The sequence below is a fragment of the Schistocerca gregaria genome, chromosome 1 (genome assembly GCF_023897955.1).
Source record: "Schistocerca gregaria isolate iqSchGreg1 chromosome 1, iqSchGreg1.2, whole genome shotgun sequence".
Taxonomy (NCBI): domain Eukaryota; kingdom Metazoa; phylum Arthropoda; class Insecta; order Orthoptera; family Acrididae; genus Schistocerca; species Schistocerca gregaria.
Genome location: NC_064920.1, coordinates 1,159,476,348 through 1,159,492,855, shown reverse-complemented (window position 1 = coordinate 1,159,492,855; position 16,508 = coordinate 1,159,476,348). Strand labels below are relative to the sequence as shown.

The following is a 16,508-nucleotide window of genomic DNA, read 5'->3' as shown; positions in this document are numbered from 1 at the left end:
TTCACAGAGAGTTGTAGTGACGTATCGGATGAACATGGGGAAAGATTCCATAAAGACATTTCTACCATAGAAAGGCACTATGAAAGGAAGTGGGTACCTTCTATGTTAGCAGATTATTGCTGGAATATCATACGAGAGAAGAAAGATTCACAATGCAAGAGAAAAACGTGATGTGCATTACAAGACAGTGGCTCATTGTTTGTCAATTTTCTGTAATTTCTCATGTCAAATAAATGCTTCAAAGTGTATACACAAAGGTTACTGTGTTATATGTTAGATCCCACCCCCCATTAATGTGATGAACTTATAACATCATAAAGATGTGTAATTGTTTGTCGAATTTCAGCTCACGTTTGCTGCACTATATCAAAAACTGAAAAGAGAAATAAAATTGCGATCACTCATAAACTATCCCTTGGGGGGGGGGGGGGGGGGGGGAGGCTAAATGTTTGCAGTCATGAAAACATCACTTATCTGCAAATGAACAACTTAAGTTTCACTGCATTCAGGTATCCTAACTATCCTTCATGTAAGCTGGTCTAGGGTAAGAAAACAGTGGAGGACAGTTTTATATTCATTGTATATGTTGGATGCATTACTTTGAAGTTGGTTTGTGTGTCGTACACCCATCAGTTTAGTTATGTATTTCACAGATTACCTTTTACTTTCATAAAAAATATTTATGTTTTAGGGCCTGAGGCTTATATTGTCATCTGTTACTGTGGATGAAGATATAATGGAAGTGGACAACCAGACAGACATGAATCCAGAGAAGTATGTTTTATAACATAGTGTAATATTAAACATTTTACTTTATCATTGTTGGTAATTTATTGTTATGACTTGTACAGCTTTAAAGGAGCAACCAAGAAGTTAATTTTTCTTTCAAAATGGGCATTGTTACATAGATACATAGTGTGTTACACTCACTCTAACTTTGATTGATATACTTAGTCCAAATTATCTTGTCTTTTCTGTTGAAACAGTTAAAGTAGTATAATTACATTAGTTGCCAGGTCTACCAAGAGTATGCGTTATTAATGGCACTGGCTGAATTGTTGCTGGACTATCTTTGGTAAGACAGATACTTTTGAAGCAGGTTTTAACTAATATAAAAATTTAAGTTTTCAGAACCATCATATCTAAATGCAGTCGTATTCACATTCAGATAAAGGTATGGAACTTTGTGTGTGTGTGTGTGTGTGTGTGTGTGTGTGTGTGTGTGAGAGAGAGAGAGAGAGAACAAAAGAACTGTATGTTTATATGATAAAGGAAGTTCTGATACAACGTAAATCCATGAAGCTCTTCCCTGAATCCATATCTGTCCCCCTCCCACGTACCCACCTGCTACATGCTTCCCAAAATCCATAAAACCAACAATTCTGGATGCCACGTTGTAGTTGGGTTCTGTGCTTCCACTGAAAGAATCTCCACTTTTGTTGGCCAATACCTCCAACCAATTGCCCATAGCTTTGCATCCTTGTACGAAAGATGCAAAACACTGACTGGCAACCATCCCCAACCCATTACCACCTGGACCCCTACTTGTCACTATTGACATAAAATCTCTGCACACTAACATCCCTTATGCCCATGGTCTGTGCTACTATTGAACGCTACCTCCCCCCAATGTCCTTCAGATGCCAAACCCAATACCTCTTTCTGTATACACCATGTCAGTTACATCTTCACTTGAAAGTGGGAGGTATGCAAATAAATCCATGGCACAGCCATGGGTGCCTGCCTGCATGTGCTCTTCCAAGCCTCCCAAATCCTAAACCGCTTTTCTGGTTCAGGTTCATTAGGAAATCTCCAAAATCTGGACTGAGAGCTAAGATACCTTATCTTCATTCCCCCTCAACCTTGACCCCCCCCCCCCCCCCCCCCCACTTGCTTTGCTCAGTTTTCCTCAACCCAATGTATCATTTTGCTGGACATTGACATACACCTCTCTGATGGCTCTTTCTGTATTAAATGAACCAACCACTAGAAATACCTGCATTTTGACTGCTGTCACTCTTTCGATACCAAAAAAGCTCTCGCATTTAGCCTGGCTTTCAATGGATGGCATATCTGCAGTGACAAGGAGTCCCTTGTCGGTTTGCGATATCCTCACACACTTCACCCACCATCCAAAAAACCCTCTCATCACCCAAAACCATACTGAACCATGTCCTTCACCTGGGTTTTCACAAGGGCTTTTACTATCCATTGTCATGCCCAGGAATGAGGGATATCCTACCCACTATCTTTCTCACCTCTACTTAAATGACAATCTGCCACCCAACCAACCTAAACATCATTTGTTCCATCCCTATGCCACTCCCAGTGCAAACCCCGTGCCACACCGGCCATATCCTTGTGGTAGAGCCAGATACATGATCAGCAAGATTGTCCCTCCCAGTAAAGCCTACTCTAGTACTGTCATAGGCTTATCCTATCCCATCAAAGACAGGGGCATTTGTGAAAGAAGCCATGTTAGATACCAGCTCCGCTACAGTTTCTGCACAACATTTTATGTGGACATGACCATCAACAAGTTGGCTACCAGAATGAATGGCCACTGCCAAACTGCGCCCAAAAACAAAGTTGACTACCCAGTAGCAGAGCATGCCACTGAGCTCATCATGCTCGAGTCCAGTCATTTCTCCTTTCTGAGCTATAGTTGGGAGTTAACAGATTGAAGAGAGGAAAGGGGTCTGATTTTTGTGTGTATGTGGGGCATCTGACATTGAAACTGATTGTTCTACATGTCCATCTACATACTTGCTCAGCAAACTACTGCAAAGTGGATGGCAGAGGATACTTAGCATCGTATCATGTTAGGTGTCCCCCCCCCCCCCCCCCCCCCCCCCCGCTGCCCCAGACATTTAATGGCTTTAATGTGTGGGAAGAGTGGAGTGACTGTAAATGTCTCTGTGTGTGCTGTAATTAGCCTTATATTATCTTTGCAGTCCCTTTAGGAGGGATACTGAAGTATATTTATAGATTCTTCACTTTAATATTAGTTCTTGAAACTCTGTAAGTGAGCTGTAGGGGAAAATTGGCATTTATCTTAAAATTCTTGTCAATTCGAATTTTTCAGCATTTCCATAATGCTCTTGTGTAAGTAAAACAAACCTGTTATTTTTGCTGCCCTTCTTTGTAGTGCATTCCGTATTGCCCGTTAGTCCTATTTGCTATGGATCTCACACACTTGAGCAATATTCTAAGTCGTGACACACAAGTGTTTTATAAATCGTCTCATATGTAGACTTCCTGTGTTTTCCCAGTATGCTGCCAATGAACTCAAGTCTGCTGCCTGTCGCATCTATGAAGACACCTCAACTGTGAGTCCCCCTCCCCAGGTTTTGTGGTGTGAAATATTCCATTACATTGTAGAACTGCAGAGATGCTCGAGAGACTTCTTTTTCTTAACATGCCAGGTTGTTGCAACCTTTACAATCAGAACAATTAATCTACAAGCAAAATGTTGTTGTTGTGGTCTTCAGTCCTGAGACTGGTTTGATGCAGCTCTCCATGCTACCCTATCTTGTGCAAGTTTCTACATCTCCCAGTACCTACTGCAACCTATATCCTTATCTGCTTAGTGTATTCATCTCTTGGTCTCCCTCTATGATTTTTACCCTCCACGTTGCCCTCCAATGCTAAATTGGTGATCCCTTGATGCCTCAGAACATTTCCTACCAACCGGTCCCTTCTTCTTGTCAAGTTGTGCCACAAACTCCTCTTCTCTCCAATTCTATTCAATACCTCCTCATTAGTTATGTGATCTACCCATCTAATCTTCAGCTTTCTTCTGTAGCACCACATTTCGAAAGCTTCTATTCTCTTCCTGTTCAAACTATTTATTGTCCATGTTTCACTTCCATACATGGAGACACTCCATACAAATACTTTCAGAAACGACTTCCTGACACTTAAATCTATACTCGATGTTAACAAATTTCTCTTATTCAGAAACACTTTCCTTGCCATTGCCAGTCTACATTTTGTATCCTCTCTACTTTGACCATCATCAGTTATTTTGCTGCCCAATTGGCAAAACTCCTTTACTACTTTAAGTGTCTCATTTCCTAACCTAATTACCTCAGCATCACCTGACTTAATTTGACTACATTCCATTATCCTTGTTTTGCTTTTGTTGATGTTCATCTTATATCTTCCTTTCAAGACACTGTCCATTCCGTTCAACTGCTCTTCCAAGTCCTTTGCTATCTCTGACAGAATTACAGTGTCATTGGCGAACCTCAAAGTTTTTATTTCTTCTCCATGGATTTTAATACCTACTCCGAATTTTTCTTTTGTTTCCTTTACTGCTTGCTCAATACACAGATTGAAAAACATCGGGGAGAGGCTACAACCCAGTCTCACTCCCTTCCCAACCACTGCTTCCCTTTCATGCCCCTTGACTCTTATAACTGCCATCTGGTTTGTGTACAAATTGTAAATAGCTTTTCGCTCCCTGTATTTTACCCCTGCCACCTTCAGAATATGAAAGAGAGTATTCCAATCAACATTGTCAAAATCTTTCTCTAAGTCTACAAATGCTAGAAACGTATGTTTGTCTTTCCTTAATCTTTCTTCTAAGATACGTTGTAAGGTCAGTATTGCCTCACATGTTCCAGCATTTCTACGGAATCCAAACTGATCTTCCCCGAGGTCAGCTTCTACCAGTTTTTCCATTCATCTGTAAAGAATTCGCGTTAGTATTTTGCAGCTGTGACTTATTAAACTGATGGTTCGGTAATTTTAAATTCTGTCGGCACCTGCTTTCTTTGGGATTGGAATTATTATATTTTTCTTGAAGTCTGAGGGTATTTTGCCTGTCTCATACATCTTGCTCACCAGATGGTAGAGTTTTGTCAGGACTGGCTCTCCCAAGGCCGTCAGTAGTCCCGGGGCCTTGTTTCGACTCAGGTCTTTCAGTGCTCTGTCAAACTCCTCACGCAGTATCGTATCTCGCATTTCATCTTCATCTACATCCTCTTCCATTTCCATAATATTGTCCTCAAGTACATCACCCTTGTATAGACCCTCTATATACTCCTTCCACCTTTCTGCTTTCCCTTCTTTGCTTAGAACTGGATTTCCATCTGAGCTCCTGATATTCATACAAGTGGTTCTCTTTTCTCCAAAGGTCTCTTTAATTTTCCTGTAGGCAGTATCTATCTTACCCCTAGTGAGATAAGCCTCTACATCCTTACATTTGTCCTCTAGCCATCCCTGCTTAGCCATTTTGCACTTCCTGTCGATCTCATTTTTGAGACGTTTGTATTCCTTGTTGCCTGATCATTTACTGTGTTTTTATGTTTCCTCCTTTCATCAATTAAATTCAATATTTCTTCTGTTACCCAAGGATTTCTACTAGCCCTCGTCTTTTTACCTACTTGATCCTCTGCTGCCTTTACTACTTCATCCCTCAGAGCTACCCATTCTTCTTCTACTTTACTTCTTTGCCCCATTCTGGTCAATTGTTCCCTTATGCTCTCCCTGAAACTCTGCACAACCTCTGGTTTAGTCAGTTTATCCAGGTCCCATATCCTTAAATTCAGTTTTAATCTGCAGTTCATAACCAATAGATTGTGGTCAGAGTCCACATCTGGCCCTGGAAATGCCTTACAATTTAAAACCCGATTCCTAAATCTCTGTCTTACCATTATATAATTTATCTCATACCTTTTAGTATCTCCGGGATTCTTCCATGTATACAACCATCTTTTATGATTCTTGAACAAAGTGTTAGCTATGATTAAGTTATGCTCTGTGCAAAATTCTACCAGTTGGCTTCCTCTTTCATTTCTTACCCCCAATCCATATATTCACCTACTATGTTTCCTTCTCTCCCTTTTCCTACACCCGAATTCCAGTAACCTATGACTATTAAATTTTCGTCCCCCTTCACTATCTGAATAATTTCTTTTATCTCATAATACATTTCATCAATTTCTTCAAGCAAAATACATGAGTATAAAAAGTTTCAAAGTGGCAGAAGGCATGATCACTGTTTGCGGGTGTATCAGAATGTAAGACATTATTATGACAAGATAGTATTATGATGGAAATACGACATTTGAGAAAGGAGTTGTGTGTGTATGGGGGTGGGGGTGGGGGAGGGGGGTGGCAGTGGAGTTTTTTTATGACTTATCGTAGATATCATTAGTATAAAAAAATGAGATATGAGGGTTGGGACTATTTATTTACAGCTCGTACAAAATGGATACGTTTTTCAAAGTTTTACTGACCTTCAAAGTAGTCACCAGCGTTGTGTCACTCTTTTCCAGGAAGTTGTGGGATACTCTTAGCAGTGCCAGTTGTGTTAACAGTTCAAGTGGCCCAGTCTATTGCCCGACGAATTTGTAGCAGTTCCAAAGCGAATGCCGTGAAGTGTTTCTTCAGTTTAGAAATCGAATTGAACTCACGAGGGCTTAAGTCGGGAGCGCAGGAGGTGGTATAGCACTTAGCAGCCCCATCAGTCAAACTAATCGGTAACAGCTTGCACTGTATGTGCTTGAGCATTGCCCTGCAAAATGATGGTCAGGTCCTGCAGAAAGTGTTATCGCTTCTGTCTCTATGCTGTTCATTTTTGGAACACAGTCTATGACCAGCTTCATTCAGCCGGATGTAATTCACTTATGAACACACCAAGAGATATGAAACTGTGTACTACACTGAGGTGACAAAAGTCGTGGGATATCTTCTAATACCGTGTCAGATCTGCTTTTGCCCATAGTTGTGTAGCAGCTTGGCTTGGTGTGGAGTCAACAAGTCATTGGAAGTCCCTGCAGAAATATTGAGCCATGCTGCCTCTGTAGCTATCCATAATTGGCAAATTATGCGAGTGCAGGATTTTGTGTATGAAGTGACCTCTCAATTATGTACCATAAATTTTCAGTGGGATTCATGTAAGGTGGGCAGCCACATCATTCACTTGAATTGTCCAGAGTGTTGTTCAAAAAAATTGCGAACAATTGTGGCACAGTGACACGTTTGGGAACATGAAGTCCATGAACGGCTGCAAATGGTCTTCAAGTAAGTAGCCGAACATAACCATTTCCAGTCAGTGATCGATTCAGTTGGACCAGAGGACCCAGTTCATTCCCTTGAAACACAACCCACACCATTATGGAACCACCACCTGCTTACACAATGACTTGGTGACAATTTGGATCCATGGCTTCAGGGGGACTGCACTACACTCAAACCTTATTGTCAGTTCGTACCAATTGAAAGTGGAACTCATCTGAAGAGGTCACAGTTTCCCAGTCATCAAGGGACAACTGATATTGTCACAAGCCCAGGAGAGAGACTGCAGGCAATATCGTGCTAATAGCAAAGGCACTCGCATTGGTCATCATATTTCACTCAGTTTTGCTTGTCTATAGCACTGACAGTTCTACGGAAACACCGCTGCTCTTGGTCGTAACGTGAAGGCTCTCCGCGATGCTTTGTCCGTGGTGAGAGAATGCCTGAAATTTGGTATTCTTGGCATGCTTTTGACATTGTGGATCTCGGAATGTTGAATTCCATAATGATTTCTGAAATTGAATGTCCAATGCATGTAGCTCCCTACCATTCTGCTTTCATATTCTGTTAATTCCCATTGTGCGGCCATGATCATGTCAGAAATCTTTTCACTTGAATCACCTGAGTACAGATGACAGCTCCACCGATGCATTGCACGTTTATACCTTGTGCGTGTGATATTATTGCCATCTGCATTTATGCATATCACTATCATGTGATTTTTATCATACCAATGTAAAGTAGAAATTAAATGGTTTTGTGCTCTCTGAGCTATTTATGCATGCCTTAAAACTACCCCGGATTATTGCGACTCAGGTAGAAGTAATGTTATTTGGAAGATAATGGTCCATTATTATAATGTTACATAAATAAAATATAGTCATTTTTCTCACAGGATAATTAGTACTGTCATAATTCTTGCCTGCATTGTAGTCACACTTAATTTTTTTGTTAATATCTACTTCCATATTTCAGTTGGTGGCTGTCTCGTCAGCTTCCACAGTTGCCACATTTCCAGGCAGTAAGAGGACAAGTGATTCAGGCATTGCGACAGGCGTGCCAGGTAGAGAGTGAACCAGCTCTTGTAAGCAGTTATATATGCTTCCTGGCTGCACATGCCGCTAATGATCCATTGCCTGAAATGGCTGAGCTTGTGGTGGTGAGTTATCAATTTTTTTTTAATAAGAATGGGTCTTCTTGTTTCTTTTGTTGTAACAATGTTTTTCAAGGTAACGACTTCTAAAAGTAGTAAATGTATCAGTGTTCAGTGATGCCATTTTGCTGCCTGATTGGAGAACATGATTTACATTAGAAAATAAGAATAAAGATAAAATAGGTAAGCAAAGTGTTTGTGAAACATGATATTAGTATTCTGTGTTGTAAATGATATCATCTAAAAATCAAAATCTTAATAACAATTCAGAGTAATAGAGAAATTCAGTGCAGTTCATTTACCTTGTTTAAGAAACTGGTTTATATTATCCGTTGATTAATGTTAATGTTTCAGGATATGGCACAGCTTATTGTAGAGAGAAGTTCAATTATGGCTGCCATACTGCCTTCTCCAAACTGTGAACTGGCAGGTGCAGAACACACACAGCACGCTCTTATGCTGATGTTCTTCCAGTATTTGCAAAAGGTATGTATGTAACTGTATATATCATAGTTCCCAATTTCAGAAAATACAAAAATCGCTACAGAAAACACTCACAATACACACATTTTTTACTAAAAGATTATTGCAGCCTTTTTCATAATCATTATGTTACCCACAATATGTTTTTATGTCTACCATTCAGTACTTGTAACTGAATTTGATAAATGGGGAATCTATTATGTCCCAATAAGATTTCTTCACATAAAATTCACATAGAAAACTTTGTGATAGTTAAAATTTTTGTTCTTTATAGGTTTCGTAATTTGTATAGATAAATGTAGCACTCTTCAGAAAATGAATGTATTTCGATGCATTTACTTCAGTGTGCCTTTGCAAAGATGATACATACTGATATGCGTGATACTCAACTGCAAAGTAATTTAAAAAGCTCTATGAATGGTAATAATGTGCTTTTATGTATTTGTTTAGTGAAAACCCTCTGCTTTTGGGTCTAAAGCCACATCAAATACACTGTCCAGCCACATTAATGTGAGCACCTGTCAAGAGCCTGAATAATTACATTTTGCAATGTAGACTGCAGCAAGTTGTGCAGAAAGAGAGGCAGTGTGGTTCTGCTATGTGCCGACAGGGATGTGGAACTCTGCAGAGTCCAGTACAGTGGCCAGCTGCACTAGGTGATCAATGATTCAAACAGCCTGACCGAGGTGGTCCCACTGATTTTTGATTGGGTTTAAATCTGGGGAGTTGGGTAGCCAGGGGATTATGGTAAACTCATCCTGGTACCCCTCGAAAAACTTACTGAGTGACGGCAGGAGAACACATGTATAAAAGGTATTACAGTTTACAAGCTTTCGCAGCCAGTAGCTCCTTCTTGTGGCAGGAGGATTGAAAGGGAGAGAAGAGGGGTAAAGGAAAGGGAGTGGTGAAGTTTAGGAAAAGGGGTGGTGTTCAGAAAAACCCCCAGTCCTCAACAATCAGTTCTCATGAACATTAAAAAAAATCCTATTCTACTTATAATGACTACAATATTACAGTCTGTTACAATAGTCTTCAACTTTATACTCAAAAAATTATTGTTTTACTGTTACCCGGCATAGAGTTCTACCTGCATTTATGAGCAGATGTGTATTCAGCGCCGGTGAACAGCACTGGCACTGGCTGCGTCAAACGTTGGTTTCAGCGTCGCCATTGACGAGCACATTTGAAGTCAGCACTGGTGAGCAGCAGCTGGCACTGTTAGCATCGGTTGCTGGCTACTGTTTTGGCATCGGTTGCGATGTATGAGAAAGCCGTGTACTCTCCACACCGAATCTTCTTAGTCAAAGTATTCTCGGCGTAACTCTTCGTAGTCTAAAATGCCGAGGTCTACTCTCTGTTCCTTTGAGATTATTACTTTCTTAAGTCTTTTACTGGATTGCATTCACTACTTTTTTCCATTTGCTTCCTTGGACTCAATCCAATTACTCAAAATAGTTCTCTTATCTTATGCCTGGTTGCTATGGAAACTCAAAATATCATCTTCCTATTTCCGTCTTAAAATTCCTATTTTCTTCGAGTCCTGTCACTTATGTCGCCACCCATTCTAACAGTTTTGAAGACACAAGAAGCGGTGAAAAACTGGATTGCATTCACAATTCACACCTCACCCTCAGCAGTTGACTCACAAGATCTTCCAAAAGTTTCTTCTCCGAAGATTTTTGCTGGTTATAGGAATTATTTAGACTCTTTCTCTATTCTTGAAATAATTGGGTACTCGTAGAATACTTTCAGTTCAATTATAATACATTTTCAACTTCCACAGACAACAATTTCTGCAAGTTAACTTAGTCATCAAACATTAAACTCTATTATACATATTTATAACAACATTGGTCCAACAACCAAATATTTTATGGGCATCATATATGTCTTGTCTCTTACAGGGCTAAGACATGAAGTAAGTCAAAAGTCTGTAGTCAATTGTTCATTTTTCTTTTTTTACAATAATCACATTCACTAACACAGCAAAGAATAGCATATAATTACTCTGTGTTCTTTGACAAAGCATCTGCGATGCTAGCAGCAAACACTTGTCATCGTCATTGGACCGCCACTCTTACAGTCTTCTCTTAACAAACTTCCAACCTGCACACAGAAACAGGTGGTGCAGTAGATACGCTTCCACTCTCCCACTTATTTTTAAAATAAGCCACACACCGTCAGGTGGCTTGCGGAGTATATATATATATATATATATATATATATAACAGAAAGAAACTTCCACATGGGAAAAATATATTAAAAATAAAGATTCCAAGACTTACCAAGCGGGAAAGCGCCGGCAGACAGGCACATGAACAAAACACACAAACACACACACAAAATTACGAGCTTTCGCAACTGGCAGTTGCTTCGTCAGGAAAGAGGGAAGGAGAGGGAAAAATGAAAGGATGTGGGTTTGGCCTTTAAATATGTCTGCTTGTGTCTGTGTATGTGCGGATGGATATGTGTGTGTGTGTGTGTGTGTGCGAGTGTACACCTGTCCTTTTTTTCCCCTAAGGGAAGTCTTTCCGCTCCCGGGATTGGAATGACTCCTTACCCTCTCCCTTAAAACCCACATCCTTTCATTTTTCCCTCTCCTTCCCTCTTTCCTGACGAAGCAACTGCCAGTTGCGAAAGCTCGTAATTCTGTGTGTGTATTTGTGTGTTTTGTTCATGTGCCTGTCTGCCGGCGCTTTCCCGCTTGGTAAGTCTTGGAATCTTTGTTTTTAATATATATATATATATATATATATATATATATATATATATATATATATATATATATATAAGCTCGAGACAGCAGATGGACGAGTGGCTCTAGAATTTACACGGACATTCTCGAAGCACTACAACAGGCCCACGGCTGTGGAAAAATGGAATTATATGAGCCATGGTGTCTGCGGAGGAAGCAAGGAAGACTTTAACATGGATGGGTTCTGAGGGCACAAGAAGCCTAGGAATGTGTCGGACAGAGAGGGATGTTGACCAGGCTGGCTGTTGTACTGGAGCCGGTGGCACTAAAGGTGGAGGTGGCGGTGACAACTGGGAGAGTGGGAATGGTGCTGTGTGTGTGTGTGTGTGTGTGTGTGTGTGTGTGTGTGTGTGTGTGTAGCCCTGCCCCCCTCCCTCCCTCCCTCCCTACTGAACATTTGAGACTGCATACATGAAATGTGAATTTGTACCTGCTCCCCTTCACACACTTCTACTACAACACCCCGTCTCAAACAAAGGCTGCATTCTTCAGTGAAGAGAACCCAACGTCGTTGATCTTTATTCATCTACATCTACATATACACTCTACAAGCCAGTGTGCGGTGCATTATGAGGGTACTCTGAAGCACTGTTTGCTGTTTCCTTTCATCAGCTGTCTATATGCCTCCATATGAGCCTAATTTCTCATATTTTACCTTCACGGTCCTTACATGAAATGTATGCTGTGTACAATAGGGTTGTTCTGCAGTCAGCCTCAAATGCTGGTTTTCTAAAGTTTCTTAATAGTGTTCCTCAAAAGGAAAGTTGTCTTCCCTCCAGGAATTCCCATTTGAGTTCCCGAAGCATCTCCGCATAATTTGCATGTTGTTCAAACCTAGCGGTAACAGATCTAGCAGCCTGCCTCTGAATTACTTCACTCACTTCCTTTACTTTTAATCAGACCTTGTGCGGGTTCCAAATACTCCAGTAATACTCCAGAATAGGTCTCCTTTACGGGTGAATCACACTTGAGTAAAATTCTGTCAATAAACTAAAGTCGGTCATTCATCTTCCCTACCACATTCCTCAAATGTTCGTTCCATTTCATATCAATTTGAAATGTTACGCTCAGATGTTTAAATGACTTGACTGTGTCAAGTAGAACACTTATAATTTGGTACCAACTATTAATGCTGTATCGGAACATTACTGGCTTGTTGTTCCTACATTTTTGTACATTGAGAGCCAGCTGCAATTTATCACACCAACTAGAAATTTTGTCTGTCATCTTGTATCATTATACACTTACTCATCTTGGACACTATCATGAACATCACAGCATAATTGGCAAAACGACAAATTGCTGCCCATCCTGTCTTCCAGATCATTTATGTATCTAGAAAATAATAGCAGTCATATTGCAGTTCCTGTCTCTTGATGAACACTCACTGTCGAGGACAGCATACTGGGTTCTATTATTTAAGAAGTCATTGAGACACTTGCATATCTGAGAACCTATTCTGTACACTCATATCGTCATCAACAGTCTGCTGTGGGGTACTGTGTAATATGCTTTACTGAAATCTAGGAATATGGAATCTGTCTGTGGCCTTTAATCCATAGTTTGCAGTGTATCATATGAGAAAATGGCAAGCTCAGTTTCATATGAGTGCTGCTTTCTATAAGTGTACTGATTCATGAACATAAGCTTTTCAGTCTCTAGGCAATAAATTGTATAGGTGTTCCCTTTCCTACTTTCTTCAGTCATCATGGTGCTGTTGTCATAATGGATGGTTAGAGGAAAAATTGATTGATTGAAGATGATTACTTACTGCCTATGTTGATACAGCTCTCTGTTGCCTCCAAAAGGCAGCATGGAGATGTCTTCCACTCTCCTTAGTGTGTCTGTGACCTGTAGGTAGCGGTCGTTATCTGCTGTTATTGACTGGAGATGGCAAGTATGAGGCAGATGTCCAATGTTCCATGGCTCATAATAGCAGTTGAATATCAAAATGATGTTGCTGCAGTGTATGCCATTTTGGCGTGAAACTTCCTCTGGTGACAACAGGTCTTGCTGTAAAGGGACAAAGCATGCTTTATCTAAGAGTGAAATGAGCATTTAGACATGTTGACAGACTGAACAGTGCAGTGTTGTATTCACAGCTGGAGACACTGTACATGTTACTGAATTGCACTGAGAATGCAGGTTTACTGTACACGGCAATTTCCTGTGATCAAAAGAGTGTCACAAAAGAGGTTCCCAATTATATTTAAAAGCCCTTTGCAAGTCTTTTTTAAGTAGGCTATTTTTTATTGATGGTGTTCTACAGCTTTGATAAATATTGACAATTTTCTTCCATATGTAAAACAATAACACCGTTTCCAGTTTTTATCCACTACATGCTTTTCATCCCTTAAATAACATAAGACAGGGAATGGTGGATATATGTACATTGTGTAACAGCTGGAAATTTTTCAACTAATGGTGGTGAAACAAATTCCACTTTGAAGAAATAAATTGAAATGGAAAAAATAAAAAATTTATTGAGAGTTTTCAGAGATATCGTGTTATAAAGGTAATACTTGTCTTGAGCGTTAGTTCAATAGTATTGACCAAGTAACGATGTTTTATGCTAATGTTTTTTTGTTTTTGTATAGATAGTTGTCTCTGATTGGCACTCTGGTGCATTACTAAACATCATTTATAAATATTATATTTTTGACGCTGTGTCCCTCTTTGATGTACATACACTGGGGGGGGGGGGGGGGGGGACACGCACCAAGGAGGAGTTTTGTGACATAAACAACAGTTGGTTGGTGTGTTTCTATATCTGAAAGATGATGTCTCTTCAGATTTTGCGTGAGTTGCCTAAGTGTGGCACTAATAGCACCATTATGATGACGCAAGTCAGGTTTGATTTAAATACACACTGCAATGGTCGGGGTTCGCTAGTTACCAATGAGATTTGATGTGGTGAGTCAGCCAAGAATGCATTTAAGGCAATGAAGACATGATTATCAACAACTCACTGAGTTGGAATAAGGTGTTGTAACAGTGATACTAGAATCTGGAGTTTCCTTCTGTGATATTGCAGAAAGACTTTGCAGGAATAGAGCCACTGGCAACAGTGGTCCTGAGAGTGTACGGTTGGAGGAAGACCGGTCTCCAAATGTCCACATGAGACTACAGAGGGAAGAAAGTTGTGTACAGCTTATGGCCACAGCTCATTGTACTACGTCTGCAGCAGCAGTTCAAGCAGCAGTTGGCATCACAGCGACACAACAAACTGTTAAAAATCGATTACTTGAAGGCTGGCTCTGAGCCAGACGCCATGTAGTATGCGTTCCACTGACCCCACACTGCTGCCATTTGTGACTTCATTGGTGTCAAGTGAGAGCTCATTGGAGGGCAGGGTGGAGAACTGTTCTGTTTACTGATGAGAGTTGGTTCTGTCTTGGTGCCAGTGATTGCCGTGTTTTGGTTAGGAGGAGGTCAGTTGAGGACCTGCAACCAACCTGCCTGCATGCTAGACACACCAGAACTACACCTAGAGCTACGGTCTGGGGTCTGACTTTGTATGACAGAAGGAGTGCAGTTGTTGCTATCCCATGTACCCTGACTGCAAATTCGCACATCAGTCTGGTGATTCTGGCTGTTGTGGTGCCATTTCTGAACAGCAGTCCAGAAGGTGTTTTCCAGAATATAACACTTGCCACATATCATTGTTGTAACTCAGCTTGCTGTACAGAGTTTGGATATGTTGCCCTGGCCTGTGGTGATCACCAGATGTGTCTCGAATTGAGCACATGCGGGACATCATTGGGTGACAATTCCTGTGCCGCCCTTAACCAGCATTAACCAACCCCCCATATTGAAAAAGGGACGGAACTCCATTCCACAAACTGACATCCGGTACCTGTACTACATACTGCATGCATGTTTGCATTCAACATTCTAACAGTTGCACTGGTTATTAAGGTACCAGCATTACACATTACACATTTGCTATGGCTTATCTATTGCTTACATTAACCTGTGGTCTAGCAGTGTTAGCCACTTAAATATGTTGCTAGACAAGTGTATTCTGAAAATTTCAGTTCTCTACATTAATTAGCTTTGATGTTATGATTTTTTTTTTCATTAATGAATGTAACTTTTGCTGTAACACAAACTGAAAGCATTGTTTATGTTTTAACTACAATTTATAATACATGTTGCCGATTTTAGTACCTGTGCCTTTTGGATCTTTCCCTCCATCATCTCTTCCACTTTCTCCTTCTCTATCAACATAGATCCTCAGAACTATCCAGGTGTCATTTGCACATCCATTACTACTCCATGCTTGCAATCCTATTGCCTGTTGCAGACTGCAGTCTCTTCCAGTCTTCCAGTGCCCTTCCATGCTCCCTTTTCTTATCCTATCATTTACCACTGCATTCCTCTCCTGGCTTGACATTCTACATCTCTTACCCCTGCATAACTGCCTCTCTCCCACCGGTCTCTTCCCCCCACCCTCTCCTCCCCAGGTCTTCCTCCCCTCTTCTCCCCACCCCCGACCATCTCTCCCCTTCCCAGTCTCTCCTCTCCATCCCCCGCTCTCTCCTCTCCATCCCCCACTCTCTCCTCCCCAGGTCTCCCCCCTCTTCTCCCCACCCCCGTCCATCTCTCCCCTTCCCAGTCTCTCCTCTCCATCCCTCTCTCCTCCCCCTCAAGTCCCCGTCCCTCCAAGTCCCTCTCCCTCCAAGTCCCTCTCCCCCATCTCTCTTCCTTCCTCTGCCTCCGTGTGTGTCTTGTCTTTTGCAGTTGCTGCAATAATTAATCCTCATTTTGGCACTGCTGGCGAATGTAAAATGTCTTCTGCCTCCTGCTCCCTTGTATTTTGCACCACTGTCTCAGTTGCAATGATTCTTTTTTCTCCCCTCACACTCATTTGTCCAAGCATTCATTCACAAGCAGTCAGTGATGGTGCAGTTGTGCATTTGTGTGAAATTTGTGTGAACTTACCTGTAAGCAAGTGTAACTTCATGTGCTGTTATACTTGTTTGTGACACCCTTCAGGGCAATGGCCTTTCAGATATCGTTTGCTGCACCCATACTAGACTTTCTGTTATTGTAATAAATGAAACTGGAACTTATTTTGATCAGAACTGA

The 16,508-nt window shown here is 40.9% G+C and overlaps 1 protein-coding gene across 4 annotated transcripts in view; it reads left to right on the top strand.

Moving 5' to 3' along the window:
* LOC126284091 (integrator complex subunit 1) overlaps positions 1 to 16,508 on the top strand; it is a 292,520-nt gene that overhangs the window by 190,609 nt on the left and 85,403 nt on the right. For all 4 annotated transcript variants that reach the window (XM_049982751.1, XM_049982744.1, XM_049982760.1 and 1 more), the window contains 3 exons: positions 692 to 774; positions 8,002 to 8,185; positions 8,534 to 8,665. In XM_049982751.1, coding sequence (XP_049838708.1) covers positions 692 to 774; positions 8,002 to 8,185; positions 8,534 to 8,665 — 399 coding nt within the window. The remainder of the gene's footprint in view (positions 1 to 691; positions 775 to 8,001; positions 8,186 to 8,533; positions 8,666 to 16,508) is intronic.